At 53.1% G+C, this 26,094-nt stretch overlaps 10 protein-coding genes across 10 annotated transcripts; 2 read left to right on the top strand and 8 right to left on the bottom strand.

Moving 5' to 3' along the window:
- Positions 1 to 83: 83 nt before the first annotated feature.
- On the bottom strand, positions 84 to 1,663 carry BKA58DRAFT_310108 (beta-lactamase/transpeptidase-like protein; the record flags this gene model as incomplete). Its single annotated transcript, XM_046167279.1, has 2 exons — positions 84 to 1,502; positions 1,553 to 1,663. The coding sequence occupies 2 exons, from the start codon at positions 1,661 to 1,663 to the stop codon at positions 84 to 86; spliced, it is 1,530 nt and encodes a 509-aa protein (XP_046030142.1).
- A 210-nt stretch (positions 1,664 to 1,873) lies between these two features.
- BKA58DRAFT_113287 (uncharacterized protein) lies at positions 1,874 to 3,216 on the bottom strand. The gene has a single exon (XM_046163969.1). The coding sequence runs from the start codon at positions 3,181 to 3,183 to the stop codon at positions 2,254 to 2,256; it is 930 nt and encodes a 309-aa protein (XP_046030141.1). The 5' UTR covers positions 3,184 to 3,216; the 3' UTR covers positions 1,874 to 2,253.
- A 113-nt stretch (positions 3,217 to 3,329) lies between these two features.
- Positions 3,330 to 8,449, top strand: BKA58DRAFT_466879 (Golgi CORVET complex core vacuolar protein 8-domain-containing protein; the record flags this gene model as incomplete). Its single annotated transcript, XM_046175042.1, has 2 exons — positions 3,330 to 3,937; positions 3,983 to 8,449. Exons 1-2 carry the CDS (start codon positions 3,605 to 3,607, stop codon positions 8,447 to 8,449), a joined length of 4,800 nt encoding a protein of 1,599 aa, XP_046030140.1. The 5' UTR covers positions 3,330 to 3,604.
- Positions 8,450 to 9,207: 758 nt separating this feature from the next.
- On the bottom strand, positions 9,208 to 11,044 carry BKA58DRAFT_113267 (uncharacterized protein). The gene is made up of 3 exons (XM_046163968.1): positions 10,328 to 11,044; positions 9,863 to 10,268; positions 9,208 to 9,811 (listed from the first exon to the last, which is right to left on the bottom strand). The coding sequence occupies exons 1-3, from the start codon at positions 10,869 to 10,871 to the stop codon at positions 9,304 to 9,306; spliced, it is 1,458 nt and encodes a 485-aa protein (XP_046030139.1). The 5' UTR covers positions 10,872 to 11,044; the 3' UTR covers positions 9,208 to 9,303.
- Positions 11,045 to 11,863: 819 nt separating this feature from the next.
- BKA58DRAFT_307937 (uncharacterized protein) lies at positions 11,864 to 13,404 on the bottom strand (the record flags this gene model as incomplete). Its single annotated transcript, XM_046167182.1, has 2 exons — positions 11,864 to 12,925; positions 12,979 to 13,404. The coding sequence occupies 2 exons, from the start codon at positions 13,402 to 13,404 to the stop codon at positions 11,864 to 11,866; spliced, it is 1,488 nt and encodes a 495-aa protein (XP_046030138.1).
- A 641-nt stretch (positions 13,405 to 14,045) lies between these two features.
- BKA58DRAFT_466876 (uncharacterized protein) lies at positions 14,046 to 14,781 on the bottom strand (the record flags this gene model as incomplete). Its single annotated transcript, XM_046175041.1, has 2 exons — positions 14,375 to 14,781; positions 14,046 to 14,295 (listed from the first exon to the last, which is right to left on the bottom strand). The coding sequence occupies exons 1-2, from the start codon at positions 14,536 to 14,538 to the stop codon at positions 14,046 to 14,048; spliced, it is 414 nt and encodes a 137-aa protein (XP_046030137.1). The 5' UTR covers positions 14,539 to 14,781.
- A 79-nt stretch (positions 14,782 to 14,860) lies between these two features.
- Positions 14,861 to 16,289, bottom strand: BKA58DRAFT_453594 (uncharacterized protein; the record flags this gene model as incomplete). The annotated part of the gene is made up of 5 exons (XM_046174477.1): positions 14,861 to 15,335; positions 15,393 to 15,740; positions 15,794 to 15,893; positions 15,970 to 16,097; positions 16,158 to 16,289. 5 exons carry the CDS (start codon positions 16,287 to 16,289, stop codon positions 14,916 to 14,918), a joined length of 1,128 nt encoding a protein of 375 aa, XP_046030136.1. The 3' UTR covers positions 14,861 to 14,915.
- Positions 16,290 to 17,279: 990 nt separating this feature from the next.
- Positions 17,280 to 19,471, top strand: BKA58DRAFT_453592 (uncharacterized protein; the record flags this gene model as incomplete). The annotated part of the gene is made up of 4 exons (XM_046174476.1): positions 17,280 to 17,552; positions 17,633 to 17,849; positions 17,900 to 18,294; positions 18,345 to 19,471. The coding sequence occupies 4 exons, from the start codon at positions 17,280 to 17,282 to the stop codon at positions 18,981 to 18,983; spliced, it is 1,524 nt and encodes a 507-aa protein (XP_046030135.1). The 3' UTR covers positions 18,984 to 19,471.
- A 771-nt stretch (positions 19,472 to 20,242) lies between these two features.
- Positions 20,243 to 21,478, bottom strand: BKA58DRAFT_113238 (uncharacterized protein). Its single transcript, XM_046163967.1, has 2 exons — positions 20,784 to 21,478; positions 20,243 to 20,727 (listed from the first exon to the last, which is right to left on the bottom strand). Exons 1-2 carry the CDS (start codon positions 21,288 to 21,290, stop codon positions 20,404 to 20,406), a joined length of 831 nt encoding a protein of 276 aa, XP_046030134.1. The 5' UTR covers positions 21,291 to 21,478; the 3' UTR covers positions 20,243 to 20,403.
- A 1,863-nt stretch (positions 21,479 to 23,341) lies between these two features.
- On the bottom strand, positions 23,342 to 25,370 carry BKA58DRAFT_113214 (uncharacterized protein). The gene is made up of 4 exons (XM_046163966.1): positions 25,038 to 25,370; positions 24,822 to 24,927; positions 24,274 to 24,760; positions 23,342 to 24,199 (listed from the first exon to the last, which is right to left on the bottom strand). The coding sequence occupies exons 1-4, from the start codon at positions 25,266 to 25,268 to the stop codon at positions 23,722 to 23,724; spliced, it is 1,302 nt and encodes a 433-aa protein (XP_046030133.1). The 5' UTR covers positions 25,269 to 25,370; the 3' UTR covers positions 23,342 to 23,721.
- Between the last annotated feature and the right edge of the window lie 724 nt (positions 25,371 to 26,094).

Below are 26,094 nucleotides of genomic sequence, written 5' to 3'. Positions count from 1 at the left end.
CTCTTGCAGTTCTTGATTACGGTGCTGTTCGGCGCTGTACAGTGGTATGTAATCGTGGTTTTGGTAGGGCCATGGCAGAGTGATCAGGTCGCCCGTGTGACCATGTCGCCCATGGGGTACGTTACACGATCAAACCAGATAAGACCGCCCTTCACGTCGCTCTCGAGGCCCACACCGACCGCGACAACCTTCCCGGCCTCTATTCGAATCTCGCCTCGAATGGTACTATACAGCTTACCCTCCCACACACCGTGCATCTCTACCGCGAACATGTTACCGCTGAGATGCGCAAACTCGAGCATGTACGGAAAGCATCGATCGGTGCAATCCGCAACAAGCTTGCTCTCCTTCATCTCGATTACGAGGCTCTTGTACCCAACGTTATGGTAGCTGCCGAATATCGCGTCAAGGGGAACGTCAAGCGGTTGCGCGTTCTCCACCTTTGTCCACTCCGGCTTCTCCGCCTCTTCGGCATCGTCCATGGCCTGGAAGTTCTTGAAGAACGCGCCCCAATCGACGCGATCTTCGTCGCGTACGCCAAGAGCATCGTCAAGTAACGTGAACTTTAGGATGTCGTTGACGTACATCGCGGTATCTGAGTTCCCGAAGACGACGAGGCCCCAGTCGATCTTGGGGACGAAGCAAACCATTGCTTTGAAACCTGGCACCGAACCGTAGTGGCCGATGACCGTGTGTCCGCGATAGCTCGTGCGAGATAGGCCGAGGGTGTAGAGCTCGTCGCTCTTGTAGGGTATAGCCCATTTCTCGTCGCCGAGGAGATCGAAGCTACGGGGTGTGGCTAGCGCTTTGTGGCTGTCTTCGGACAGGATCGGGTTGCGTTTGATGAGTGCGCGGATGTATTTCGCGTAGTCACCTGCGCTGCTGAAGATGCAGCCTGCGCCGTGACCTTCTGGGGCTGGAGGGTAGTGAGGCAGTGCGACGTAAGACTCAGATTCGCTGTTCCAGTAGTGTGGCCTTGCGCGTCCATCCGCGTCGCTGTTGGCTTTGATGTCCGGCACGTCGTGAAATGTATTGGTCATGCCGAGTGGTTTCCAGAGCTTTATCCGGATAAAGTCGGTGTAAGACATGCCGGTCACAGTTTCGATGAGGTGCACAGCGACACTGAACATGATGTTGCAATAGATGTGCTCGGTGCGAAGGGGTTTTACAAATTCGAGGTTGCGCAGATTGCGCGTCAAGGACTTCGCATTGTCTGGATGCTTCGCTCGTGCGCTGAGGTAGGACTCGTCGTGAGTTGCGATGCCACTCCGGTGACTTAGGATGTCTTCAATGGTGACTTGCTCCATGAGGTATGGATCGTGAAGAACGAAGTCGTCGGGCAGAATCTTTGACACGGGTGTTGTCCATTGCACTTCGGGGTACTTTTCGTCGTCTACGAGAACAGCCACGGCCGCCGCAGTGGTACACTTGGAGGTGCTTGCGAGGTCGAACAGGGTGTCTGTAGTCGTTTGGGTGCCGGGCAGTTCCGAATAGCCATACGCCTAAGGGGTGTGAGTGATGCGCAGTAGGTTTTGTGTAAGAACTTAATTACCTCAGAGTAGATGTCATCGCCTTGTATAACCGCGAGCGACAGACCAGGCACGTGGAACTCGTTGATCTTCTCTAGTACGAGCTTCTCGAATTGTGGAGTCTTGTGAGCCATGATGTTGATGAAATCCTATAACTTACGCATTCGAAGGTAGCTCAATATATACATGTGGCTATGGTACACCGGTTCATAGTCAGCGTGGAAGCTTTTGACACGCAGAGCCACACTTACTCTGGGTCACGATGATTCATCTGCACTATTACGAATCTATTCCGCATGTAGCATGTTTCGGTATATCATAGCGTGCCGTTAGAAGCGGAAGGCGTGATGTGAGTCAAGGCGCGCTGCGGTTGCATCAGGCCCGCGGCGAGTTCCGTCGTCCGCGTATATCGAGCCAATCAGAGATTGGACGCCGCGATTCTGGTAGCGCCTGGAGACAATCGCCCAATCGGTGTGTGGTGGTACATTCTGCGCATAGAAAAAGCTCCCGTTACACTACGCCTTTGACCGGAGCGGAAGCCATACAGTGCCCGATCCGACTTGAATGCGGCGTGAGTCGTCGCTGCGCCTTGCTCATCGTACTTCACGGAGAGTGTGTCGGTCCCAGCAAAGACATGGTTGAGGACAGTCGGGCGATTTGAAGGCCAGCAAAGTCGCAGACAGAGTAGATCGAATCGTGCTGTTCATAGGTCTATGTATGGCGGCTACAGGAAGTTGCCGCTCGAGAAGCGATCGCTGAAACCTTTCGACTTGCTGAGCATTTCCCGCTTCTGCTTGTGATTGAGCGAGCCGCTCACAGCCATGTCCTTCTCGTAGTCGAAGGCGCGCTTGCTAGGATCGTCCTCCTTCTCCTTGCCCGTGCCCTTGTCTTGATGTTGCTCGACAAGACTCTTGCCGCGTGTCGCATCGATCTTCTCGCGCATCTTGCGAGCTCTCTTCTCCTCTTCTTTACTGCGCTTGGATTCCGATGTGGCGGGCGCAGAGTTGGTGGGCGCGGTTATGCCTAAGGCCTCGTCTTGTAAACGCTTGAGCTTCTGCTCTGGTGTCTCGGTCCATGCGCTGCTCATGCCTCCTGTCCCTCCTGCACCCTTGCCTGTATTGAACTTGCGTGCGCGCATCTTTGTGGGGTCCATTCGGGCGGCAAGGTCGTCTTGCGTCGGCGGCAGTGTCATCCATTCGTCGCGCTGTGCCTTCTTCGGAGCGTCGGTGAATTGCGGTTCCGTGTCGAATGCCGATTTGCCCATGGCGTTGTCGAAGCCTGAGGATGCACCTCCAGCTGGTGGCGGCGCGGGCCCAAAGTCATCATCGCTACTGTCGGAATCGCTGTCTGGTGGGTTGGGCGGCCGCTCGTCCAGAGGCGCCGGTGGTGGAGCTGGCCCAACTACGCGCGCTGGCTTCGAGGCTGGTGGAGGTGCAGGGCCGACGTCGCTGTCCACGCTGCTGGATCGTGATGTTGCGTCTGGTGGTAGTGAAGGGCCAGCTGTGCGTCGAGGTGAGGATGCGGAAGGTGGAGGTGCTGGGCCGACGACTCGTCTGCGCTTGTCGCCGGATTCCGGACTCGATGCGCGATCATCTTCGTCGTCGCGACTGCGCTTAGAAAGGTGCGGCGGCATCGTGGGCCCTATTGAAGGCATCGTGGGTTGTGAGGTGTGAATGGAAAGTGTTCCTGGCTGCGCGTCGAGTGACGTTCTGCAGGAGCTTGGACCTTCACCAACGGCGCGGCACATGCGGCGATCTGCGAACTGCGCCATGAGCTCTGTAGACGCGCCATCCTTGCCAACCCATGCCAACCCTCGTGGGCGCCTTTCACCCTCTCGACTGACCTTCACACCCGCCGCATACGCCCTCGGTTGCCGCGCTACCCGCCCGGACGCACGCCTAACTCCCTTTCGCGTAGGCAGCACCAGCCCGTACTGCGGACCACCGAAACCCCCGCGCCGAGTCGATTACACCCACGAACCAAGGCAACCTCAAGAGCAAGATACCAAACATCGTGCAATCGCCGACTGCTACCAGATGTGCGCCTGAAGCAATGCCCTGCGCAGAACGAGCCTGATGAGCTCAGATTCGGAAGAGAGCCACTCCAGTGCTCACAACGACCATGGAGACGAGATAGACGCCAGGGAAGGCGCTGTGGGAGCTTTTGATGCACAAGAGGATGGTTCGGACGGCAGCGCGGCCGAGCTGAGAAGCCTGGACGAAGAGGATGGTGAAGATGTTCAGTCGGTAGACAACGGCATTGAGGGCCTGACCTTTGCCAGGACGCGGAGGAGAAGCCCCCATGAAGAGACACATGATTCAGCATCAGTGCTGTCTATTCGACCGACTATAGAGGTGGCAGACAGCCCTGCCTCGACGGATATACCCGACGACACCCCTTCGGTTCAGGTACGCAGTCTTCAGCACAGCATGGGAATCCTCTGACCAAGACAGGGTTCCGGTATATCCTCGCCCACAAGCAGCGTACCCGTGTCGCACAATTCGCTTCGGCCTCACCGACCGACATCGCTGCAGCCATTCGAACGCCGCTTCTCCTCCCGCCTATCTCCATCCCCTGGACCAACACCGCGCGGTCAGTCACCCGCCTTCCTGTCGCCGCACTCACGACAATCCTCCGTATCGAGCAACCTCGTCTTCCAACAATTATCCGATGACGGGTCCGAGACACCTCAGGCGCCGTGGGAGGTCGTGCGATGGACGAGGTTGAAGAAGATCACTGGGCAAGTCTTCTCTGAGATTGGCAAGCGCAACTTCGGCCGGCCCACATGCCTACATGTGACCGTCTCATTGGCGATAGGAACGTCCAAGGGCTTCATCCTCATCTTCGACTACCAGCAAGTCCTCAAGTCCATCATTGGACCGGGTACCAAGGCTGTCGAATGCGGTGCCATCACTTCGCTGGCCATCGCTGCAGATCACTCGGCTATTGCAGGGGGACATGCGACGGGTCACATCTTCACTTGGGAGTTGGCGAAGCCGGCAAAGCCATTCTTGCATATCCCTCCTCTGGAAAGGGCGTCTGTGGAGGACAACAAATCAGATGGCCATGTCTCGGGCGTAGCGATCCTGCACTTGGGTTTCCTCGGCACCCGGCGCACAGCGCTCGTTTCTGCAGATGATGCGGGCATGGCCTTCTCTCATCTTGCGACCCGTGGGCTAGGGGCTATTGCGCGGACGGTCAGGACCACTCGGATCTTGGGGAGATATCCATTGTCGGCAAAGTCGCTGGAGAAACCTCGGAAACCGAGTTCTGTGCTGGCATTCGCACCTTTGCCGCTAGGAAACGTGGAGCAGCCAACTGACAACATGGGCTTGACTGCATTGCTAACGCCGTACTTGTTGGTCATCGTATCGACTACTCCAGTTGCACAGACACAGCACAAAGCGCCCCGGCCAAAGGATGTGGCAGCGCACAGCGCGCTAAGCGGGTGTTTGGCCTGGTTCCCAGCCGTCAAGCTAAAGAGCTCGTCCAATGGGGCCGACAATGCAATCTCCAAGACCAAGCTCGTGTACTGCTGGTCCAATGTCCTGACTATACTGGAAGTCGACTCCATTCTGCCACCCCCGTCGGAAAGAGAAAAGCCCGTTGAGCTTCGCTTCAGACCCCGGAGTCGCTGGAAGGCGGAAGAAGCTATTGTTGCTGTTCAGTGGCTTAGTAGATCAGTTCTCAGTGTGCTTACGATCAGTCAGCGCCTCATGATCTTGGAAGACAACACCTTACGCGTGACAGACTCATTCGATTTGCTGCAAAAGCACATCTACCACTCGGATCTTTTCTCACGACAACTCAAGCCAGTCGTTGAGCAGCTTAATGAAGAAGATGCGTCACTACACGGTGTTGTGGCAGATGCTTTTTACATGAGCTTCCGGGCGTACAAAGGTCGGCTGTTCCTCCTGGGTTTCAACGACTGCTCCATCGGCACTCTTTCAAACTGGGCTGACCGCCTGTTGGCCTTGATGGAAGATGGCGACTACATTGCCGCCATCGGTCTCGCGACTTCGTACTACCTCGGGGATGCGGACAAGCTCACAGTCGGGCTGCCCGACGATGACAACGCACGCCATGCGCTTGTGCAGCCAAAGCTTCTCGAGATGATAACGGCATCACTCAAGTATTCCTTCTCGCGACAGGATGACGTCGATGGCGATGCGCAGGACCGTCGAGCGAAGGAGCTTGCTGAAGTAGTCTTCACAGGTTTGCTGTGCATGGAGGAACACGACTTCTTGTTCGAGGACGTTTACGATACCTACGAAGAAGCGTCGGCTGAGAAGGCATTCTTCGAGACCCTCGAGCCATACATACAAGACGATGAGATCACCGCAGTACCACCGAACGTCTTGAAGGACCTCATAACGTTCTACGCCTCAGCCAATCGCTCCACGCAGCTCGAAGAGATGATCTGCCGGCTCAGCACCGATACGATGGACCTGAACCAAGTCACTATGCTCTGTCAACAATACGTATTGTACGACGCGCTGATCTATGTGTGGACAAGAGCTATTGGCGACTACATCACGCCACTCACCAACATCCTCGAACTCATAAAGCTTGTGGACTTTGACGTGGATGAGACGGAGAACATCTATCTGACTGCCGCGAAGAAGATCTTCCCATATCTAGCGTATACTTTCACCGGACGTGTGTATCCTGGCGGCGCGTTTATGGAGGATGCGCAGGCGTACAGCGCCAAGAAGGACATGTATCGATTCCTGTTCTCGGGAAAGAATCTGCAGTGGCCACCAGACTCGGGCGATGTCATCTTGACACAATCTGATGGCAGCCCGGAGCCTCCGTTTCCATATCTACAGCTTGTCTTAGACTTTGACGCTTCAAGTTTCATGAGCATGCTGAACGAGGCTTTTGAGGATAGCTTCCTGAATGGCGAGCAAGATGCACCAAATGGAGTCCAGCTTAATGGCACGCAGCAAGGTTCGGCCCTCACTCCCACTCGCCAGTCCATCATCAACTACCTTTTCGGGATAATGAACACCGACAACTTCGACCCGGAAGATATCATCTACTTCTACATGTTCGTCGCGCGCAATCTGCCGAAATACCCGCAACACATCATGCTTCCGGGAACGTCGCTGCATCAGGTACTCATTGGTCTATGCAACTACCCTACAGATACGATTAAGGAAGACTGTCAGCTTTCAGTCGAGTATCTGCTCTCGATCTACCACCCGCCTAGTCCACAGAGTCTTGTGCCGCTGTTTGAAAAGGCTGGCTTTCATCGCGTGCTTAAGTCGGTGTATCGGGGCGCACAACAATACGCGAAGCTGCTCGAAACGTACCTTGACGATGAAGAGGACGACGAAGCAGTCTTTGGATGTATTGCTGACATCTTTCGGCCAAGCAAAGGTGTCATCAAGAAGCAGCTGAACGAGGTCAAGGCGGTCATCGTCAGTCGCGCTGCCGACTTGGCTGCGATCGACGCGTCGCAAACTGCGGTGACACTGAAGCAATATGCGCCCGACCTACTGAGGCCTGCTCTAGACGCTATCGAAGCCGGGGCCGATGCCCAATACCGCTATCTACAGGCTTTGATCGAACCAGAGCAGGCCGCGACAGGCACTGTCACTTTCATCGATGAGAATCTACCTTCTGGATTCATCGAGAACTACGTGCAGCTCATGTGCACTTACAATAGCGCGCATGTCGCAGATTTTGTCGGCTCGTTGAAGTCCAGCGACCTCCGATTAGATCCTGTTCTGCCTGCGCTGGAGAAGAGCGGTGTCATTGACGGTGCTGTCATCTTGATGGCTCGCGACGGCCTCGTCCAAGGTGCCATGGATCGACTAGTGAAGCATCTTGGTACACTTCAAACGGCCTTGATAGGCCTCATTGGAGCCGCATCGGAGACGCCAGATGTGGCCAACACCGAGGAAGCAGTCCACGATCTTCTCGAAGACATCCAGAAGTACATCAAGGTTGGCATCTGGTTATGTCAAGGACAGACGCGATCTAAAGAGCCGAGACCGGAGTCAAGCATCGATAGACGGAAGTCAGCATACGGAGAAGTTCGTGAAGCAGATCTCGCATCGGACGAACTGTTATGGCTTGAGCTCGTCGACACGTCTGTACGACTCATTAGGGACACATCAAGCGCCGTTGCCGACCACGATGCTTCCATCACATCAACAGGCGTTGACCCAGCTGATACAGTCGATACTGCTCGCATCGTGTCTACTCTCCGCTCCTCGATACAGCTAACCTTCTCCGCCCTCCTCACATCCACCACCATCCCACCCGCACGAAAGACCACCCAATCCCACCCCACAACAGACCCAACAACCCGACCACCACTCCGCCCCACCCAATCCCGCGCGCGATCCAACCCATCTTTCCTTCGCATCCTCCGCTGTTTCCTCACCCGCGCAACACACACCTACTCGCCCTCCCTCTCCGACCTCCGCACTGTCCTCTCCGAAATCTTCGCCGCCTACACCTTCGAAGAAACCATCCTCAGTCTCGCCAACCGTTTCCTCGACAAAGAATCTTTCGAACACGTCGACGAGATCACCGAGCTGCGGAAGCGCGGGTGGAGACCCAGAGGCCAGGTATGCGAGGGCTGTAAGAAGAGGGCGTGGGGTCCGGGTGCGGGGCCAGGTGTGTGGGGGGCTTGGGAGAAGAGGGAGGAGGGGAGGAAGAAGATGAGGGATGAGGCGGTGGGTGATGAGGGAGAGGGGAGTGCGAAGGGGAAGGGGAAGAGACCTAGTCAGGCGGATGTACTGGATGATGGGGAGGAAGAGGGAGAGAGGGGGGAGAGCCTTGTGCTGTTTGCTTGTAGGCATTTGTGGCATCGGACGTGTTTGGAGAAGGAGAGCGGCGCGCAGGAGGGCAGTGGGGACGTAGGGAAGATGATGGGGAGGACGGGGTTAAAGTGTCCACTATGTTGAGCGAAAGGTGCAGCTAGTGCGTATGTATAGTAGTAATCTATAATTCATTGCATTGCGGTTCTAACGAGACGATTCAGAAGAGTATGTTGTAATCCATCAGAGCAATGGAAGAGTGCAGTAGCATCCGACGTGTGTCTTGCATTCTGTGTTCAACTCGACCAATTACAATGCAGCCTTGATGCTGTTACTACCTGATCGAGATCTATAGATCCAGTTCCTAAGCTCACCGGGAAGGTTGAGAAGAGAGGAGTTGGATTGGTTCATTGCGCCGCTGAGAGTTGTTAGTCGCTAGAAAAGACTTCGATATGTCACACTTAGAGTGCGGGGCTTACATCGCTATTAGCTCGGGTTGAGCCTTTCGCAGTATCACTATCTTGCCGCTGCTGATCTGTACGATGGATCTGGGAGGAAACGAGTCGTAGTGGGAGTCCACGGATAGACATGAGTATACAAACGACAAGCGATCCGAGAAGTTGATATATTAGACCCTAGACCTAACAATGTCGGTTTAAGGTACGCATGACGCGACCTGTAAGTGGCTTTTAGCCTTGACGGGTAAAAGTCCTTTGTTCTGGCATGTAGAAGTGGTCGCGCGAATGTGACATCCCTTTGTAGCGCGAGGGTTGTGAACCGGCAACCTGATTGTCGGATCGTAGCGCACATTTGTTCTCATGCTGGCTCCCCACGCGTGTAGCTGTCGTCGACAATTTTGTTTCGACCATAGATACTGTCCAGGTCGCTGCGCTCTGGAGCTATCCAGGTAGGCATGATAGCCTACAGCAGATGTAGTAGTGTGTTCGTCGTCGTAGTAAGAACTTGTTGCATGTAAGAACATAGATTCTTAGGCATATGCCTTACATGACTAGCACATTCGACAACTGAGGAAGACAGACGGTCCACCGTTTCCCGTACCCACGCGCCCATACATTTTGCAGGCCCTGTATTGCAGTAGGAATATTTCGAAACTGCGTACGTGCGTAGATTGATTCCATGCGGTGCACGAAAAAGTCCCTTTGACTCCGATCAGTCGAAGCTGCTCCAGCAACAAAGCACACCCAGACAAGCGCGTGAGCGCCACGCGCGTCAGGGAGGATTTGTGACATCACACCGATGAGCTGCTGGATCATGTGTGCTTGTATCGTGTCATGGAAGCTTGGGATTGTATCGACGTTGGCTGCGCATCGCATGTAAATGTCACATGCGGAAACGAAACATTGCCGTATCAGATCCGCAAGGCGTCGATCTTCGCTGTCCTCTGGGAGATGCGGATATGATAGCCACCACATCAAAGACTCGGAAGCTTTCATTGTCGTGAGCAAACCCGCCTCCTCACCGAGCAAGGGTACGCCAAGCAGCTCAAACCTGTTGTGTGTCAGAAGCGATAACGTTTTTGTAGTCTCCTGGATTCCATACATGTAAGTCTGCGCTTGTAAGAATTTTGATAAGACGGGATCGGCGTCTCGGCCAGGATTGTTCACGGACAAGCTGAGCAGCATCTGGATGAGGAAGCCATAATCCTCACTCCCGGTCACCGTCTCACCAACCAGAAGTACGATCAGAGTAGCCCACGTGGACTTGTTAAAAACCTTATCCGCAGACTGCTGCAAAGAGTCGCTGCGCAAGCGCGAGATAATGGCGGCATGTCTCGCCTCAGCTGCTTTTCGGAGTTCGGGTCGCTGACGACTGAGATGTTGCGCGGCGACAACACTCACCGCCTGACCCAGAACATCATCTTCGACTGCCATTGGAAGGACTAGAGATCGGTAGCCATTCGTATCGTCGTCAAGTGCGACCATGACTGGGGCGACGACATCGGAGACTATGTTGAAGTTAGTCGACGACATCTGGGACTATAGCCAAAATAGCACATGAACATACAATACGAGAAGAGCATCCGTAATGTTGGCGCTATGGGTGCGATCCAAGGAACAACATTGTAGTGATGGGGACGCGCAGTCACAACTAAATCGTAACTCCGGCGGATGTCTTCCACGCCAGTGTTGTCTTCCTCATCGTTCCTGGCGGGCTCTAAAGACAGTGATCTTGGAATTCCGTCGTGTGCTGGTTCTTGGTGTGCATCGGACATTGATCTTGTTGGTTCTTTCGCATTGGTGCTTTCAATCGCATCGCGTTTCCTCTGCTTAGCTCTTTCTTCGCCTGGCCAGACTAGCACTGCTTGTAACCCGGTAGTAATTGATGACCTCTGGCACCCATCATCTCCTCCAGCGCTGGGGACCTTGCAACCCTTGAGCCGACCTCTTCTAGCCACTCCTTCAGCAAATCGAATCCTGCCGAGCCCAGAGCACTCAATGCTCTTCTTCGCACATTTGAGGCATGATGGCTCGGTCTTATCGCAGACAATCCTACGGCGCGAGCACTGGAAACAGCCCCGGTCTCTCTGCGTAGTTGCTGCTGCGGGCATCTTTTTGCCTATTTCTCGGATCAATTGGTTTGGCAACTTCGCAGATCGGCCACAACGTAGGCCCACAGCCGTCGCAGGATTTCATCAACACTGGCCTAAGTGCACGAGTATTCACGGAAGTTCTACTATGCTTACAGGTTTGACATGTCTGCAACGCGTGCGGCTTAGTGAAGACGCGTCAGGTAGAAGAGGAAAGAAAACCAGGTGCGACTGCGCGAAAGCGCGAACCGAGGTTGGCGCTTGCTAGTTGGCGCTTGCGCCGCCCATCACTCCCGAGCTCAATGGAAAGCTCATCGCACGCAGCATCGTCACTTGTGACCATTCAATACACAGCTAGAGCACAAGATACTCAGTACGGAAGTACCGCAAAGAGGAGGTGCAGGTATTTGAGATCGATGCTTCCGAATTCGAGAGGAGAGATACACAGTATCGAGAGAGCGTAACTAGCGACCTGCCACCTGCCACCTGCGGCCTCGGCCTCTAATGCCCTCGCACGCTTTTTGTGGTTGAACGCTATGGTGTAAGGTAAGGCTTGCAAGGCGCAGGTCCTAGAGGCTATACAAACTCTACGAGTCGATCTCATCGCTGGCTGCGTCGTATCACTCATTTACAGAAGCTGACTCTGCCTCGCAGTCTCGCGTCGTCCTGCTTTACCCTCATCAGACAGTCCGAGGGAGAAGTGTACTCGTCTCGGCTGGTGGGTACCTCTGTCATTGAGGCGCAATGAAACAAGTACGCGCAGCTGAGCGTGGCCGCAAGATGGGTGCCTGCCAACACACACCATGGGCGCGAAATGACAGGAACTGCGCTCGTTGGCCATCCTCAGTGGTTGAGCTTACACTTGCGCCTGCCGCCTATCAAAACACAGCCCGAACACCGATATCGCAACGATGTACCTTCTGAGATAAATAATCACAACGGATACACTCTGTGGAACTGTGTTTGTGGGTTTGTTCATATTTTGTGTTGATCACGATAATGGTGTCGCTGTATTATAGACTAGTCTTCGCCTTGCGAAGCTCCGTCAACTCTCTCCGGACTTCGAAAGCAACCCTTGTACCTTCTTCAATTGCACCGTCGATGAAGCTCCTCCAGCCAAGTGCCCAATCCGAGTTAGCAAACAGCACATTCCCATGCCTCTGACGCATATGATCCAGGTGTTTTGCAAGGAACCCAGGTGATGAAAAGAACCACGCGCCTTTTGCGAACTCGTCTTTCGACCAGTTGTGGAAGACTAATCTCTCAATCTTAGGCTCGTCTTTTTGTTGCACAAACATGTTTGTGACTGCACGCTTAGTTGCGTCGATGTCGTCCTCCGGGTTGATGTGTTTGTTGCTACCGCCAAAGCAGACGATATGTGTGTTGTCTGCGGGTGTTGTGCCGTCCCCAATGGCATACATGAGCTCGTTGTGCGGATATGTAACGCCTGTCCAAGAGCGGAGATCTTTGTTCGAAACCTCTGCATGGACCTTGACGGTTTGATTCACATGACCTGTCGCAATGGCTTCCCTTTTTCCAGTACTAAGGGTCGGATCGAAAGTCACGTCGCCTAAGACGTTCAAAGGAATGGCTGAGATCAGCCGCGCTGCGTGGTACTGGCGGCCATCGCGTGTCGTGACTTCAACTCTACGGCCTGTGTCCTTAATGTGCTTGACTGGGCTTCTAAAAGCGTACGCGAGACGCTTCGTCACGAGCGCTTCCTCGAAGAATTTGATTGCGAAGCTTGATTGTCCGTCTTTGAACTTCCAGGTGATCAGCATGTCCATGCAGCCTGCGTAGGTATAGCCGCATATAGCCCACCAATGCATGAATTCCAGAAAACTCGTAGTCGCAAGAGTGGCTCCACTACATAATAGGATAAAAGATTCGATGGCTGCGCGCTCATGTGGGGATAGTGATGGCGCGATTCCATCAATGCGGTCTTGAGCGGAGAGATCGTCGAGTTGGGTTGCGGTGGGAACGTGAAATGTATCGTATGGTAGAGGCATTACATTCCTTCCATAAGCTCCATCGATGTTAGTGAACTTGTTTAGCGCTGAGGTAAGAAGCTCATCCTTGGCTAAGTTAGTAGGTGAACCACTTTGTAACTCAGCAATCGGGAACATACCTCCTTATCATGGCTCATAGTAGAGCCTTCAGACCCGACGTTCAATTCGTAGTGATCAACACCATGTGAGAAGTCAAACGATTTCTCCACGTCATTCATCATCCGATATCTTACGACCTCCCTCCAAGTGTTCGACTGGCCCCAATGCACCCATGTGCCTCCCATTTCGAATGGATAACCTTCGATGTTCGATGACCACGATCGGCCGCCAATGCGATCTCGACCTTCGAGTAGCAGCACATTCAGTCCTTCGATTGCAGCATTGCGCGCGGCAGTGAGGCCGCAGTAGCCAGCGCCAACGACAATGACATCGTAAAGGTTTTCAGTGCTGGAAATGTTCGTGGAGGGTGTTATAACGCCAAGGGAGGGAACGCCAGCTTTCAGGCCAGACGTAGGCGTCCATGTATAACCATCGCGGGAATTCATAATACAATACGGAGTAAGTCGACGAGACGGACGCTGGATGCAAGCCTTGGAAACTTGAGCGGAGACTGTCACTTTAAATAAGCAACCGCTTGTAGTGTTAGATGTCCGCATCGGCTTGGCCATCTTTCCAAACCAATTCCACTATCAAGAGCAGCGTTCTTTCCATTTCGGGGCATTAATGTGAGAAAGCGGTGGCCACTGCGCTACTGTGACGAAGAAAATAGGTCCGACCTCGGAACTATGGCAAAGAACAGGTGAACCCATGCTACCAAGGCTCCGTCATACTTCCTTGATGATGAGGCGGTTTGGCTTCTAGCGTCGACGAAGCGGCGTTTCTGACTCTTCTGGCGTTACTTTGTTGGTTGGCGCATCGTGGACGAACACAGTTAGAAATTTGGGTAGGGTAGCATATGCTTGGCGTCTCCGATTAGCATCCTAATCGGGATTTAGCGCTTTGCAGCTGAGTGGGTCCTCGTCAAAGCCAAGCACCCGTACCACCGAAGTATGCTCGCAAAGTCTACTTCATATTGTGTACAACAGCGTCCGGCCTCAACATGGCTACAGCATCTCCTCCCGATCACCTGAATGATAACCTAACCAACACCCGTGGAGTCATTCCTCTCAATGAAGGCTTTAAGCGTCTACGCTAGTCGGTCTTTGAAGACGTCTCCAAGATCCTCGTTCTTGATGAACCAAAGACTCAGAAGATTGGACTGTCGCCCTTTGAGGGTCACACTATCGCAGCGGATCCAGCCTCTGAGGTCCCCCTTAGCAAGATAGCCTTCAGCATCGACGAGCTCAACGAGTTCGCGGCTCTTGAAACACGCTTCAGCGATGACGAGCTTGACGAGCCTGGAGCTAAGGAGAATCTTCCTCATAAGCGGCCAAAGCCTTTGCTTGTCAGTAGAGCAGATGGTGATACGTTACAGTTGCAGACGTCCAGCAATTATCAGCTTACTTCCTCACTCACAAGGAAGACATACTCATGGCAAAAGCCTTTCTGGAAGGGAACACGAGCGACTGCAGAAAAGACGACGAACAAGCCGCCAGTACTACCCCGGGCAAAGACCAGGGTACATCTCCCGGCACGAGAGTTTCCTTTGAAGGATTCGTTGGTATTATAGAGCCCACCATGGAGTCACTTCCTGTACTATTGTGGGCCGAAGGGGATGGCTCGTCTCCAGTAAATGACAGACTCCTACAATAGACAGTCTCAAACTCAAGCTTAGATATTGGCCTGGAATTACCTCCGACATTGTTCTCTCATCTCCTGCGTCCTGTCGAGATATTAACGTTAGTGGCCTACTAATTACTCGTACGTATCTATGCGTAGACTTCGTGGGAGGATTATGGGGAATCACCTAGTGTGAAGGCGGCGGGATCTGACTCAAGTCACGTCACAAACGGCACCGATAGGAAGATCAACTCAGGTCAGGGTGTAGATGCGAATAGTTGTGTCGGTACTGGAGCATGAAGATAAATCACTACATGATCTCGAAAGATGCTTTGCTCTAAGCACCGCAACCATTCTCAGATGTTGCGCTGACCTCGCTTGACACAACGATCACATGTTTTCCATTTGATTTGTTAAAGTCAGCCTGCATGCGGTGCATGGCCACGTCATCTCCTTTGATCATATCTTCTTCGCTCTCGTTGTCAAGCGTTAGACCCCCAAAAGGATGACGCGTCCGGTGCGGCGCCCTTCGATTTGCCCTAACTCCACCGGGACCGGATCCGCCTCCAATTGTTTCGAAGTCACTACCTGGAGGTTCTTGCGCTTTTGTGTTGCTGGAGCCGATTGTACTGGGTAGAAAAGGCGTGAGCCAGTTCTTGAGCAATGGGAAGATCATGGGCAGATTGGTGGTGGATATGGCGATGAAGGTCTCGCGAGTACCCCACGAGGCGGTAAGCTCGGCACTGTTCAAAGGGTCCTGGAGATCAATTAGTCTTGAAGGCCATTGTATGGCGACTGTGCGACGGTGGCTTACCGCGATGAGATAGATGCTCTTTAGTATCGCACACACAATAACAAGCATGCCAGAGCCAAGTACGAGCATAGCGGCACTCTTCTTGTATGTTCTCAATCTCGACTTCCATAACATAGGAATCGGTATCAGTAGCAGATACACGTCGGTGGACACGTTGAAAACAAATGTGACCCAGATGAGAGGCTTCGATACCGCTGCTTGACACGAGTTTCCGGGATCGGGACTAATCTGCCAGTAGTGCCAGAACGGTCGACAGGAGAAGTATATGGTGAATATGATAATCACAAAAGTGGTGATAATGGAAGCAAAAGCAATGCGAATGCGAGTCGTGTACATCCCAAGGCCAGCCTGTGATTAATGTCAGTCTAAGCTTCCAGGTCTAGTGCGATAGATATACGCACCGTGAGACGAAGATAGAAGGCTGCTACACATAGCTTGAGAGACCAAAGTAGGCATGCGGCGGTGGTCCAGCCAGCTACCTGGATCTTAGATCCGATGACTCTAAAACCCTGTTAGCTACGTGTGCCCCGTGGCTCACTATGTTATTCCTTGCGCCAGTAGTTGGCTTTGTGTATACCTCATGTTAAATTCGGGGTCGTCTTGTGACAGTGCATCACGCTCATTCGGCGTCATGCCATCATTTGCGAGACCATGTACGTGCACTCCCAGGCTGTACCCGAGGCTGCATTGGGCGGTGTAGATTAGCTGGTAAACGTTCTGTTAGCAGAATGAAATGTATGAACCAAAGCATATGTTGCTACTCACGATAGCAATCCATACTAGGTAGTCATCCACTTGTAGCTCGCTGAGGCCCACGGCGGTAATCCTGGCGTATGTTCGCAGAAATGTGAAAGAGACAGCGAGTGCATAGAGGGTCCATAGCTCCACGATGCCCATGGTATTTTCTGCGATGACGGTATTTGATGATCGATTCAAGTCTGGTCCATCGCTCTTCAACTCTGGGTCGGTCGGTATAACCACAAACCCAGGACAAAACAGATGGAACTGAATCTGTGTCCGAGACGTTCATGGCATAGCCTACCTCGATGAGATGTCAGCCAACAGATACCCCGTGTAATCACATCACATCGGCCCGAAGTCACATTGGCACTCAATCTGATTTCGCGATCCGATACTATCCAGTGAAAGGAAGGAAGAAAGCGGCGCGGTTCTTGGCTTGCCGGCCATAGATCAGGATCACGCCGAACACGAGCAGTTCTTTCGTCGTGGTCTTTTCTGGCTTGCTGTATCGCACTTGCATGTTCGCATGGCCGAGGAGATCAGTGTCTTCGATAATCACGTTCGTGGTTCAGCCATGGACGAAGAGCGCGCAACGATAGCCGCATTACGGATTCGGCATTCGGCAGCGTCGTTAGCAGGACAGAGGTTGGCATCCATGGCCTTCGATGAGTTCGTAAAGTACGAGGGTGCAAGCCCATCCAACAATAAAGGCAGCGAGTGAGAACGCACCTCCCCTAGTGCATGGCGAGCGCTTGTTGGCGTCTGGGCGGGGCAGGGCAACGGTGCGGCTCGCGGCATCTTGTCCGAGCCCCGAGCCAATCGCGGTGATGCCACAGACCCATAGAACTCGACAACGTGCAAGCGCACATGTCGAGGCGCAGACAAGATCATCGTAGGATCGGATTCGCACCGATTGTGTGACCTGAGCTGCATCCTTCGATGCAACCTGTCCCGCCTCTACGCCGTCTGGACCCTGACGATACACACACTGCAGGGCGGCCCGGATGTCTTCCTCATCGAGCATGATGCTTTTAGCCGACAGCGCAGATGTCTTCTCGTACTTGAGATGCTTTGAAGCCACATTCCAGGATGTTGGTAACCCACGACCGTGTCTCGCATCCTGCTTGACGCCTTTCCACCGGCATCATGTTTGGAAGAGTTCTGGCACCGTTGGCTGTCGCAAGCTTGTTTCTTACCTCTGCTTTGGGAACTCCTACCTCGCACTTCGACCTCTTTTCTAGGACGCCTGCAGCAGGTATCGACGTGAAGTCATTAGCGCCGTATCTCTCCGCCACCGCGAAGATTTACCTCCCCGATACGAAGGAGTTTGCTACCTACACGACCCGATGGTCCAATCTACAGGTTCCTACGCCGAGCATTGTAATCGCCCCGGGTACGGAGAAGGACGTCCAGAAGATTGTAAGTTCATCCGTAGGCGGTAGGGCGTCCTGCGCTTCTGCAGTAGATACAAGCGGCGACGGCTGATACCTTCGCGACAGGTCAAGTTTGCGAATGATCACAACATCCCGTTCCTCACCTACAATGGTCATCATGGGACGCTTACGACGTTGGGCAAGATGGACTATGGTATCGAGATTTACCTACCTCAGTTAAACTCAATTTCTATCGCCAAAGACGGAAAGTCAGCGACTATCGGTGGTGGAGCCAATGTGAAGAACCTGACAGACACTCTGTGGAACGCTGGGAAGCAGACTGGTAAGCTTCACAACTTCACAATAGACTTGGCCTACTCTGACACGACTAAGTCACCGGATGTTGCGAATGCGTCAGCTACTTAGGACCAGCCCTCGGTGGCGGTCACGGATGGTTCCAGGGCCATTATGGTCTGATCACCGATCAGTTCCTTTCTATGAATATTGTGCTCGCAAACGGAGACTTGAAGACGATCGACAGCAAATCAGACTTGTGGTGGGGTATGCAAGGAGCTGGCCACAACTTCGGCGTTGTTACATCCGTCACCACAAAGATCTACGACATTGAGCACTACGACTGGGCGATTGAGACGATTGTCTTCAGTGGCGACAAAGTGGAGCAGGTCTACGAGGCTGCCAACAAGTATATTCTCCAAGGTGGAAAGCAGGCGCCGGACATCCATGACTGGACGTACTGGCAGAACGATGCAACACACGATACTGAGGGGGTAAGATATGACTGTCCCCTATTGAACTACAGTCGCTAATGTATACCCAGCCGGTGATAATCATCTATATCGTCCAAGAGGGTGTTACCACCGTCGATGCCAAGTACACGTCGCCCTTCCACGACATCGGTCCGCTCGCCGCCACGCCCCAATCCGGCACGTACAAGGATCTCGCAAAGTGGACCGGTATCGCGCTCGAATCGCCTCCATGCCAGGACTTCGGCTTCAACAACCCTCGCTTCCCGATCTACATCGAGTCCTACAACGTGACTGCGCAGCGCAAGGCCTGGGATCTCTACTCATCCGCCATCGCCGGGGCTGACAACCCATACTACAACTCCATCTTCATGTTCGAGGACTACGCGAGTGGCGCTGTACGCGACCGCAGCAACGATGCTAGCGCATTTGGCTTCCGCGACGCACACACCCTGGCTGCGCCTCTGATTATATACAATTCTACTGGCCAGGCGCAAGACGAAGGCGTCAAGGAGCTCGGCACGCAGCTGCGCGACATTATCCGTGAGGGTACAGGGTCTAGTGAGCTCCATACCTACGTGAACTATGCGTATGGTAATGAGGGGCCGGAGGCTTGGTATGGCCACGAGAGCTGGAGGCAAAAGAAGCTGAAAGCGCTCAAGAAGAAGTATGATCCCAAGGGGAAGTTCAGCTTCTACGCGCCTATTGCGTAGGTATTCAAGATCTGGATATTGAAAAACTAATCAGAATAGATTGAGAAGCCCATGTTCGTCTCGATTTAATTTTGACTTTAAGGTGTACCTGCAGTATATACGAACTTGTGGGTTTAGAGAAAAGGGTATGATACATTGAAACGGAGACCGACACCTATCCTACAGCTTGCTGGAGTGCGTGAACTCCTGAGCTTACCGCTGAAATACGTTCCCAAGCTGTAGATGCATGCAACTTAGCGAATACCACTCGCACTTTGTCCTCTCTTTTTTGGATTTTGGACTCGTCAGCTAGCCGTTTGTAATGTTGATGGGCTTTATCATCTGCGGTTTCGTAGTAATACCTGTAGATTTTGCTAAGAGCAGGAAAGTCTTGGAAGCTGAGTAATGCTCTTGTCACAAACAATGACATCGTAGAGGCTAAGTCCAAGGAGCGTAGACAGTCTTCATAAGACACGAACAGAGTGATGGTCGTGATGGCCCAGCGACACTCTCTCGGAAAATTGGCAAACCAATCGCGAAGATGAGCTTTTTGCTCACATTGAAAGACGCTGAGTGACCATTGTAAAACGCGAGCTTCCTGGTAGATTTCTCGGCAGACACGGAGCAGAGCCCGGTGATCGTTGCGCTCAGCCTCCAGAGTTTTGTAGACTAATTGACAACGCTAATCGACATGCCATGTATTGTCACCTAAAATTAAGTCGTAGATTTTGTTACAAGTCTCCCCTGGGAGCTTGAGAAAAGGTGACGTAGTGCGATTGTGTTCGGTACTGTGTACTAATCAGCTACTTAGACTTGTTAGTGGGAGACATGATCAGTACATTGCTTGTAGGTCTGCCATGTCGCAGCAATGGAATATTGATTGAGATTCCTGTTGACGGGCGTAGAGAAGTAGCCACGTTCTCTCGAGGTCCAAGTCGGAGGACTAACATACGACAGTAGTGGTAGGGCCGACCTCTGTGAGCCACTAGTGAAAAGCCTCACAGAGGCGGCATTATGGCACAACTCCTTTCTTCCCTTTGTGCGTCGACAAAAGTCTTTCACCATCGGGTTCCTTGCTCGTGGGTGCCAATCGTATATGTCAACGTGAGTCTCTTTCATCTCGTTCTTGCCGAAACGGCACTGGGCGCGTAGCGAGACAGCAACGTCGCATCATGAGTCGATAGACGAAGCTGGCTCAACGGCTCCAGGTTCTTACATCTGCTTAGCTGTAGAGACAATGGCTTTCCATTGCATGCGTTGGCCGTATCAAAAGGCGTCACAACCGTATGAGAACGTTGCAATCGACGATGTGTATCCAGTGGAGGGTGATGTTGGGGTGACATAAACGCAGGCAGTAGATAATGGAAACTTCATTGCCGCGGCATAGGTATTTGGGCTGACCGGATCACAGGCCAGAAGACCAAGCGCACATGTCTGGGCTTTACATCAAGAACACTCTTCTGGCGACCCTCATAACGGGGATCATAAGTCTTTTCATCAGGCTTGGCGTGGGTTTGCCAGTCAAGAACCAATCGTACACCATTGCCCAGGCTTCATTCCCGCCAGGATTGAGGACGTCTCCATGACAGGGTATAATTCGCTCGAGTTGCCATTCCGCCACTTTCTTCGCATCGCGTCGCATCAAGGTGTAGTCAACGGTCGCAATGTGGTAGACCAGACGCTTCGCCCATATCGATCGAGGATGTGCGCGTTTTGCAAATTCGCGGGACAGTGGACCATGGTGCGACGAGCTTGGCTGGTATTGCTGACAGAAGGTCAGCGTTTAATTTCGCGTACACGCACGGTGATTGCGCAACATACCTCAGTGCACGGTAGGTTCATCATCAAATCAGACTGTATAAGGGTCTTCGTGGGCTTGTGATACCAAGCGACACAGTATGTGATGAAACCCTCAAACAGCACTGTCTCGATGTCCTGCGCGAAGTCGAACTGGTCTTCCGGACTTGTCCGCCAGTCTTCGTAGATGTAATCCCACTCCACGTCTTTCCTCTTGCTGTCTAGACCTGGAACACCGATCGTCCTGACTTCCGGCCACGCGTCGATATAGTCCTTCACATACATATGATGCCCAAGATCACACGCCACGAGATGAACGCCCCCAAGTTCATTCAGCTTGTTGCGCACCGCTTGTTCGAGCTGGATCGGATTGAGGAGAATGATTCGATTGTCGTGCAATCTGATGGCGGTTGCTCGATTGCCTACTGCAACGAATTTGCGGTAGCCCAATGGTGCGAAGCGATTGAACGGCGTGGAGAATGTGGTGATGGTGGGCGTGACGTCGCGGATGGTGAGCCCAGCGGAAGGCATACTCGCGTCCGGAGTTGTCTCAGTACCTGGGTAATATCGATGAATATAGAGTAGGCTCGCATGGGTTTCGATTCCAGAAGTCGGGCGCGTGGTGTGCTACGAGGTTCATGATGTCGTCATGACGCCGCCCAGATGGGCGCTGTCACCAGGGAACGAGCAATTCATGTCGCAAGACGCCCACAATAAAGTTACAACGTAGAAGCGATGCTGCGTAGTGTGGAGAGCAGTATATATTACCTCTTCTACATTTTACTTACTGGGATGTAGCAATGCGTATGCAGTAATATGACCCGAAATTTGGAATCCTGGTGCTGTAGAGGCAAATGTATTCACCTGGGGTGGAATGTCTATTTCGGCCTGTCCAGAGACCATAGCCCTATACCTGATCACCTTCGCATATCATCAGACAACAGGAGTGCGGTGACCATGGCCTGCGATCTTGACTATTAGCTCGAGGTTGGGCTACGAAGCAATCGCAACCATTGGCGTCTTGTCGATGCCGCATAGGAAACATGTTAGTCATCTGGTGGTTCCGGCTTGCTAGTGTGCATGACTTGTCGTGACGGCGGTTCGACGTATTATGGAGTGCAGAGTCGTGAACACGATGCGCGTTAACGGAGGGCTGGCGCGCGGCATCGGCGCCGCTTCCTGCCCGCCCCGACACCCGGCCGATCGCTGCACTTCTCCGCGACTCCAACATTACACAGTATGGCACCAGCACTGTACGCTGCCATCAGCGCTTTGCGCTCGCCATCAGCATCGAGATCAACCGGAGTAGCGTTCCAATCTTGCTTCCGCATGCAAATGATTATAGCACCAGTTTCACGTGACTTACGCAGCTCCCGTGCTCACTTATTCACCTCCACCTTCACCCTCACTCCTAATATATCCGGCTTCTACCTAGATCGCCTTGGCGTATGGCTCAAGCTCCATGTGTCTATCTACTGCCTCGCCTCTCTCTCCATCTTGCTCCAACACCAGACTGCAACACTCGACAATGCCCCACGCTCAACACGCGCGTCTTCGCTATCATCCTTCTATTGTCCTCCATCGGAAGAGCCTGATATCACGAGAGGACCCTCTCCCTCCCACATCTAGTATTAACACATCAGGCACTGGGCTTGTGGTGTTCCCGATCGCCTCTCCAGCTCTTCAGACGTCATCGACACCGGGGAGTGAGTCAGGTCGGCTGAACCCCAGCTTCGTGGCTCTCCCTGGTGGCATCCGACTGCATCCAGCGTGCGGTGGTGCAGGGTGCGGGAAAATCAAGCGGCCGGCTCTACTTCACTTACACTTCGCATGAGCAGGAGAATGCACGTATATCGAGCATGCAGAACCCTAGCCGACAACATTATGAGAGCGGCTGGTCTGACGATAATGCACTGCCGATGAGACTGGTTCCCTAATTCGGCATGGCGGTGTATTGTAAACTCGATGAGCTGGACTCATCGCGTGCATGGCAATTCGACAATATACCCCGGCGCATCACGTCTTACGGGTCAGTCAGGTAGGCAGGATCAAACAGATCTCTCTTTGCTCTGTCCTGCTGCGTGTTGCGACCTCGCGGGCACATGTTCGCCCAAGGTCACTCCCCGTCCAGATCCTCATTATTGTGTTATGTGAGAAGATACTTTTTTTCATTGAGTCTTCACCAGATCCTGGTGTTGTTTGAGGAAGAAAGCGACGTTTTATGACGAATACGTATGACAAACGTAGAGGGTTGCAGCATAAAGCCACTCATCGGCCTCCTGTGGGGTGAACGATACAAGCTTGTGGTCCTCAAAGCGATATTTGCTATTCGTATGATTGAGCAACAGAGTTCACGTATGTGGCGCGCTTGCCTTCCTCATCGATCTGGATGCGCGTTGTTTCTAATATCACCTGCCAGTCATAGCATACTGGCGTGCGCCAAAGCAGACGCGACGACGATTAAGGCCGGTTGGGTTTGTTGGCCCGTTAAAGACATACTTGCGCAACACATGCTGCTCCTCGTGACATATGGGAGGGCCATGCGGGAAGCTGTCCGAGGTCAGAAGTCCCTAGTGGTGTGGGTTGGCGATTTCGGCATGCTGAGCCAGTAGCAAGGTGTGCAGAAGGTATCCGAGTTGAATGCTAGTAACGTCAAGTTCTTGACCGCGGAAGAGGTCTTCGATGAGGCTGTGCTCCGTATCAAGGTCTCGTTAGCCTTGACCAAGACGACAATATTCCGCAAGGCCTTGATTCCGCATCACCTATATCCGCCGGCAGCGATTGGGATGCTCGTCAGGGACGTAAAGAGCTGGTACGAATACAGTGCCTGAGGCGCTCGTATCTGCCCCAGCTGGCGCGTAAGGGCATGTATTGGCGAAACCATAGGCCTTTGTATGATCTTAGATACGTACCTCCGATGTATTACCCAAAGCCGAGCTTCGTCACCACAACCCGACTGCCACTATACATCGTCGACCAGTCGCCACCGTCCACTCATCAAAGTATTACTCTCCTCACTACTCTCATCCACCAGCTTCCGACTCCCCTCCATATCCACGACCGGCAGTCTCACCTCGAATCTCTTCCCTTCCGGCGGCGCTGCGCCCTCGATATCGTACGGGAAAGGCACGTACTCCGGAAGCAGACCCAATTGTTTCAACGCCGTGGCATGATCCCAGCTGATGTGTTCATGACAAAGTCGATCACCGCGCATAGCAACAACGCTAGTGAACGGGATGGCTAAGGGCTTTCCGGTGGGAGGGATACCAGGGAGTAGCCAGGGAACTTCTTTGGTGTGGGTCAGGGTGAAGATGAACTCGTCGATCACACGGTCGATGCCTACGGTCCGGGAGACGAGGGAGAGGGCAGTGTCGGGCGGGTTGCTGAAGACGAAGTGATGCGTATAGAAGGCTGTGAGTCGCTCTTGGCCTACGCCTCCACTAAGTGACGTTAGTATACCATGGCGACATGTACCGCTGATACTGGGGGTCTGGTAGCGCAGAGCAATACATACGTCATAGTCGGGATATGATTCACATATGGCTGGTCCACCATCGTAGCCATCGTCTTCTCTACATCTCTTTCCCCGAATTCGAACTTGGTATGCTCTTCCCACACCGCCTCCAGATCGAAAAAAGGCCCGCCAAGCAGCGGCTTCAAGAAAGTCAGACTCCTCGTATGCGCAATGCCAGCGCTTCGCTTGTGATAGTCCTCATCGCTTGGAAGTACCCATCCAGAATCTTTTGTCGCATCTTCGTACCGGTAAGTCTTAATGATGTTCTCCGGGAGTAGCACTAGTTTCTCTGAGGATGATTCTGGGACTAATGAGCATGACTCGCGGCGATGAGGGTCTGGTAGCCCCGCGACGTGTACTAGTTGAGGTGGCAGTGCCTTCGAGCTTAGTGTGGAAAGACTTTTGCCGCCGTAAGATATGAGGGCCTTGATGGAGGGGTTTTGACAGGCAGCTTCTTCGAGGTAATAGGGAATTCTTGATAGATATGCTGTGGATGGTGTTAGCATGCTGTTGGGGTAATCATGCCATCAGAACGGGAGTCTACGCACATATCAGTCCAACACCACTGCCGAACTCGCATTCTTCACAGTTCCTCAGTACGTCCAGCGCCTTCTGGAGAGGAAATTCGCCGTCGACTTTACCAGGTACCAGCAGCTATTGGGTGGTCAGCATTGGGATCAAGCCACCACCTTTCCTGCATTCACGACATGACAACTCCCAGGATCCCATCATGAGTCTCGATCTACCAGGTTAGACCAACATACCTGCACGACCGCGAACCCCTCCTCAGCCCATTTCTTCAACGGCGGCGGATCCAAACATCCCTCTTTCGCCTCATTTGCGGCATAATGGTTCAACACAAGAACCAACCCTGGTCCTTTTCCTCGCCTTGAAAGCGGCGCCTGAAGTGTGATATCCGAAGTTATGATTAGAGGCTGTGGTGGTGGGGCCTGCGCCGGCCATGACAATGGTGGGGTAACAGGTGCGCCACCCATGATTGTCGCGATTGCGATGTTTACTTTTTTTGGTAAGGGAAAAGGGTGAATTGGTGAAGGGATAATCTGATGGGAAAGAAAGGACGCGACGATACGGTTACAGACAACTCGGGAAATGACGTTCCTGACACCTTCCTAACGAGTGCAGATGGACAAGTGTGGGGTAAAAAGGCGAACCGCTCCTGCCGCACTCACTACGTCCCATCAACAACCAGACATCCTGCACTCATCAGCTTTTTGAGCCCCTCGCATGTTAGCTTGCATTTGCGGGTACCTTGATCCTGCACAACCACATCCTCCCACCTCTTCTCGTGTAACATCGACTCGACAGACGGTCGATCGCTCCCGCAAGTAGATTGTTCGTGTCGCGCAAACCCCTCTGTAAGAACCAAATTGAGCGGTTTCGCGCATATCGCGCGGCGTCACGAGATGGTGCTGTTACATCTCATAGCGTTGTTAACGCGTGCGGAGTGGGCTTTCGTGGGTTCTGTGCAATTTGCTTGACAGACGAAAAGATGAGATTGGGTTGAATAGGCCCGGGGTGTAGTGGTTCGCGGTATGTTTGTGGGTGCCAAACGGATCCAAGTGCGGAGGAGGGCTAGATGCTGGGGTTTGGCAGAAGCGCTTCGGAAACCGTCACAGTTATTTTTTGGAAAGACGAAAGCAGAACATACATGGTCGCTCAGTATCAGGTAAACCTGTGTCGTCCCCTTGCTGTATTATACATGCACCCGCCAGGCTATGCATCGAGCAGCTCAACGTCGGTTGCGTTGAAAGCTCCCAAAACGTCAGATATGATGAATTCCACGACGGCCGACACCAGCTA

Source organism: Alternaria rosae (genome assembly GCF_020736505.1).
Source record: "Alternaria rosae strain MPI-PUGE-AT-0040 chromosome Unknown BKA58scaffold_2, whole genome shotgun sequence".
Taxonomy (NCBI): Eukaryota; Fungi; Ascomycota; class Dothideomycetes; order Pleosporales; family Pleosporaceae; genus Alternaria; species Alternaria rosae.
The sequence above is the reverse complement of the archived record's forward strand: the minus strand, read 5'-3'. Positions and strand labels throughout refer to the sequence as shown.

Coding starts and splice junctions, on each gene's coding strand:
- BKA58DRAFT_113287 (XM_046163969.1), bottom strand. CDS start 3,183: ATGCCTTCAATAGGGCCCACGATGCCGCCGCACCTTTCTAAGCGCAGT.
- BKA58DRAFT_113267 (XM_046163968.1), bottom strand. CDS start 10,871: ATGCCCGCAGCAGCAACTACGCAGAGAGACCGGGGCTGTTTCCAGTGC. Junction 10,269..10,327: donor ACGGATGCTCTTCTCGTATT/GTATGTTCATGT, acceptor ACTTCAACATAG/TCTCCGATGTCGTCGCCCCA. Junction 9,812..9,862: donor TTACAAGCGCAGACTTACAT/GTATGGAATCCA, acceptor GACACACAACAG/GTTTGAGCTGCTTGGCGTAC.
- BKA58DRAFT_113238 (XM_046163967.1), bottom strand. CDS start 21,290: ATGCCTTCCGCTGGGCTCACCATCCGCGACGTCACGCCCACCATCACC. Junction 20,728..20,783: donor TGAACCTACCGTGCACTGAG/GTATGTTGCGCA, acceptor ACCTTCTGTCAG/CAATACCAGCCAAGCTCGTC.
- BKA58DRAFT_113214 (XM_046163966.1), bottom strand. CDS start 25,268: ATGGGTGGCGCACCTGTTACCCCACCATTGTCATGGCCGGCGCAGGCC. Junction 24,928..25,037: donor AGGGGTTCGCGGTCGTGCAG/GTATGTTGGTCT, acceptor ACCACCCAATAG/CTGCTGGTACCTGGTAAAGT. Junction 24,200..24,273: donor AATCATATCCCGACTATGAC/GTATGTATTGCT, acceptor AACGTCACTTAG/TGGAGGCGTAGGCCAAGAGC.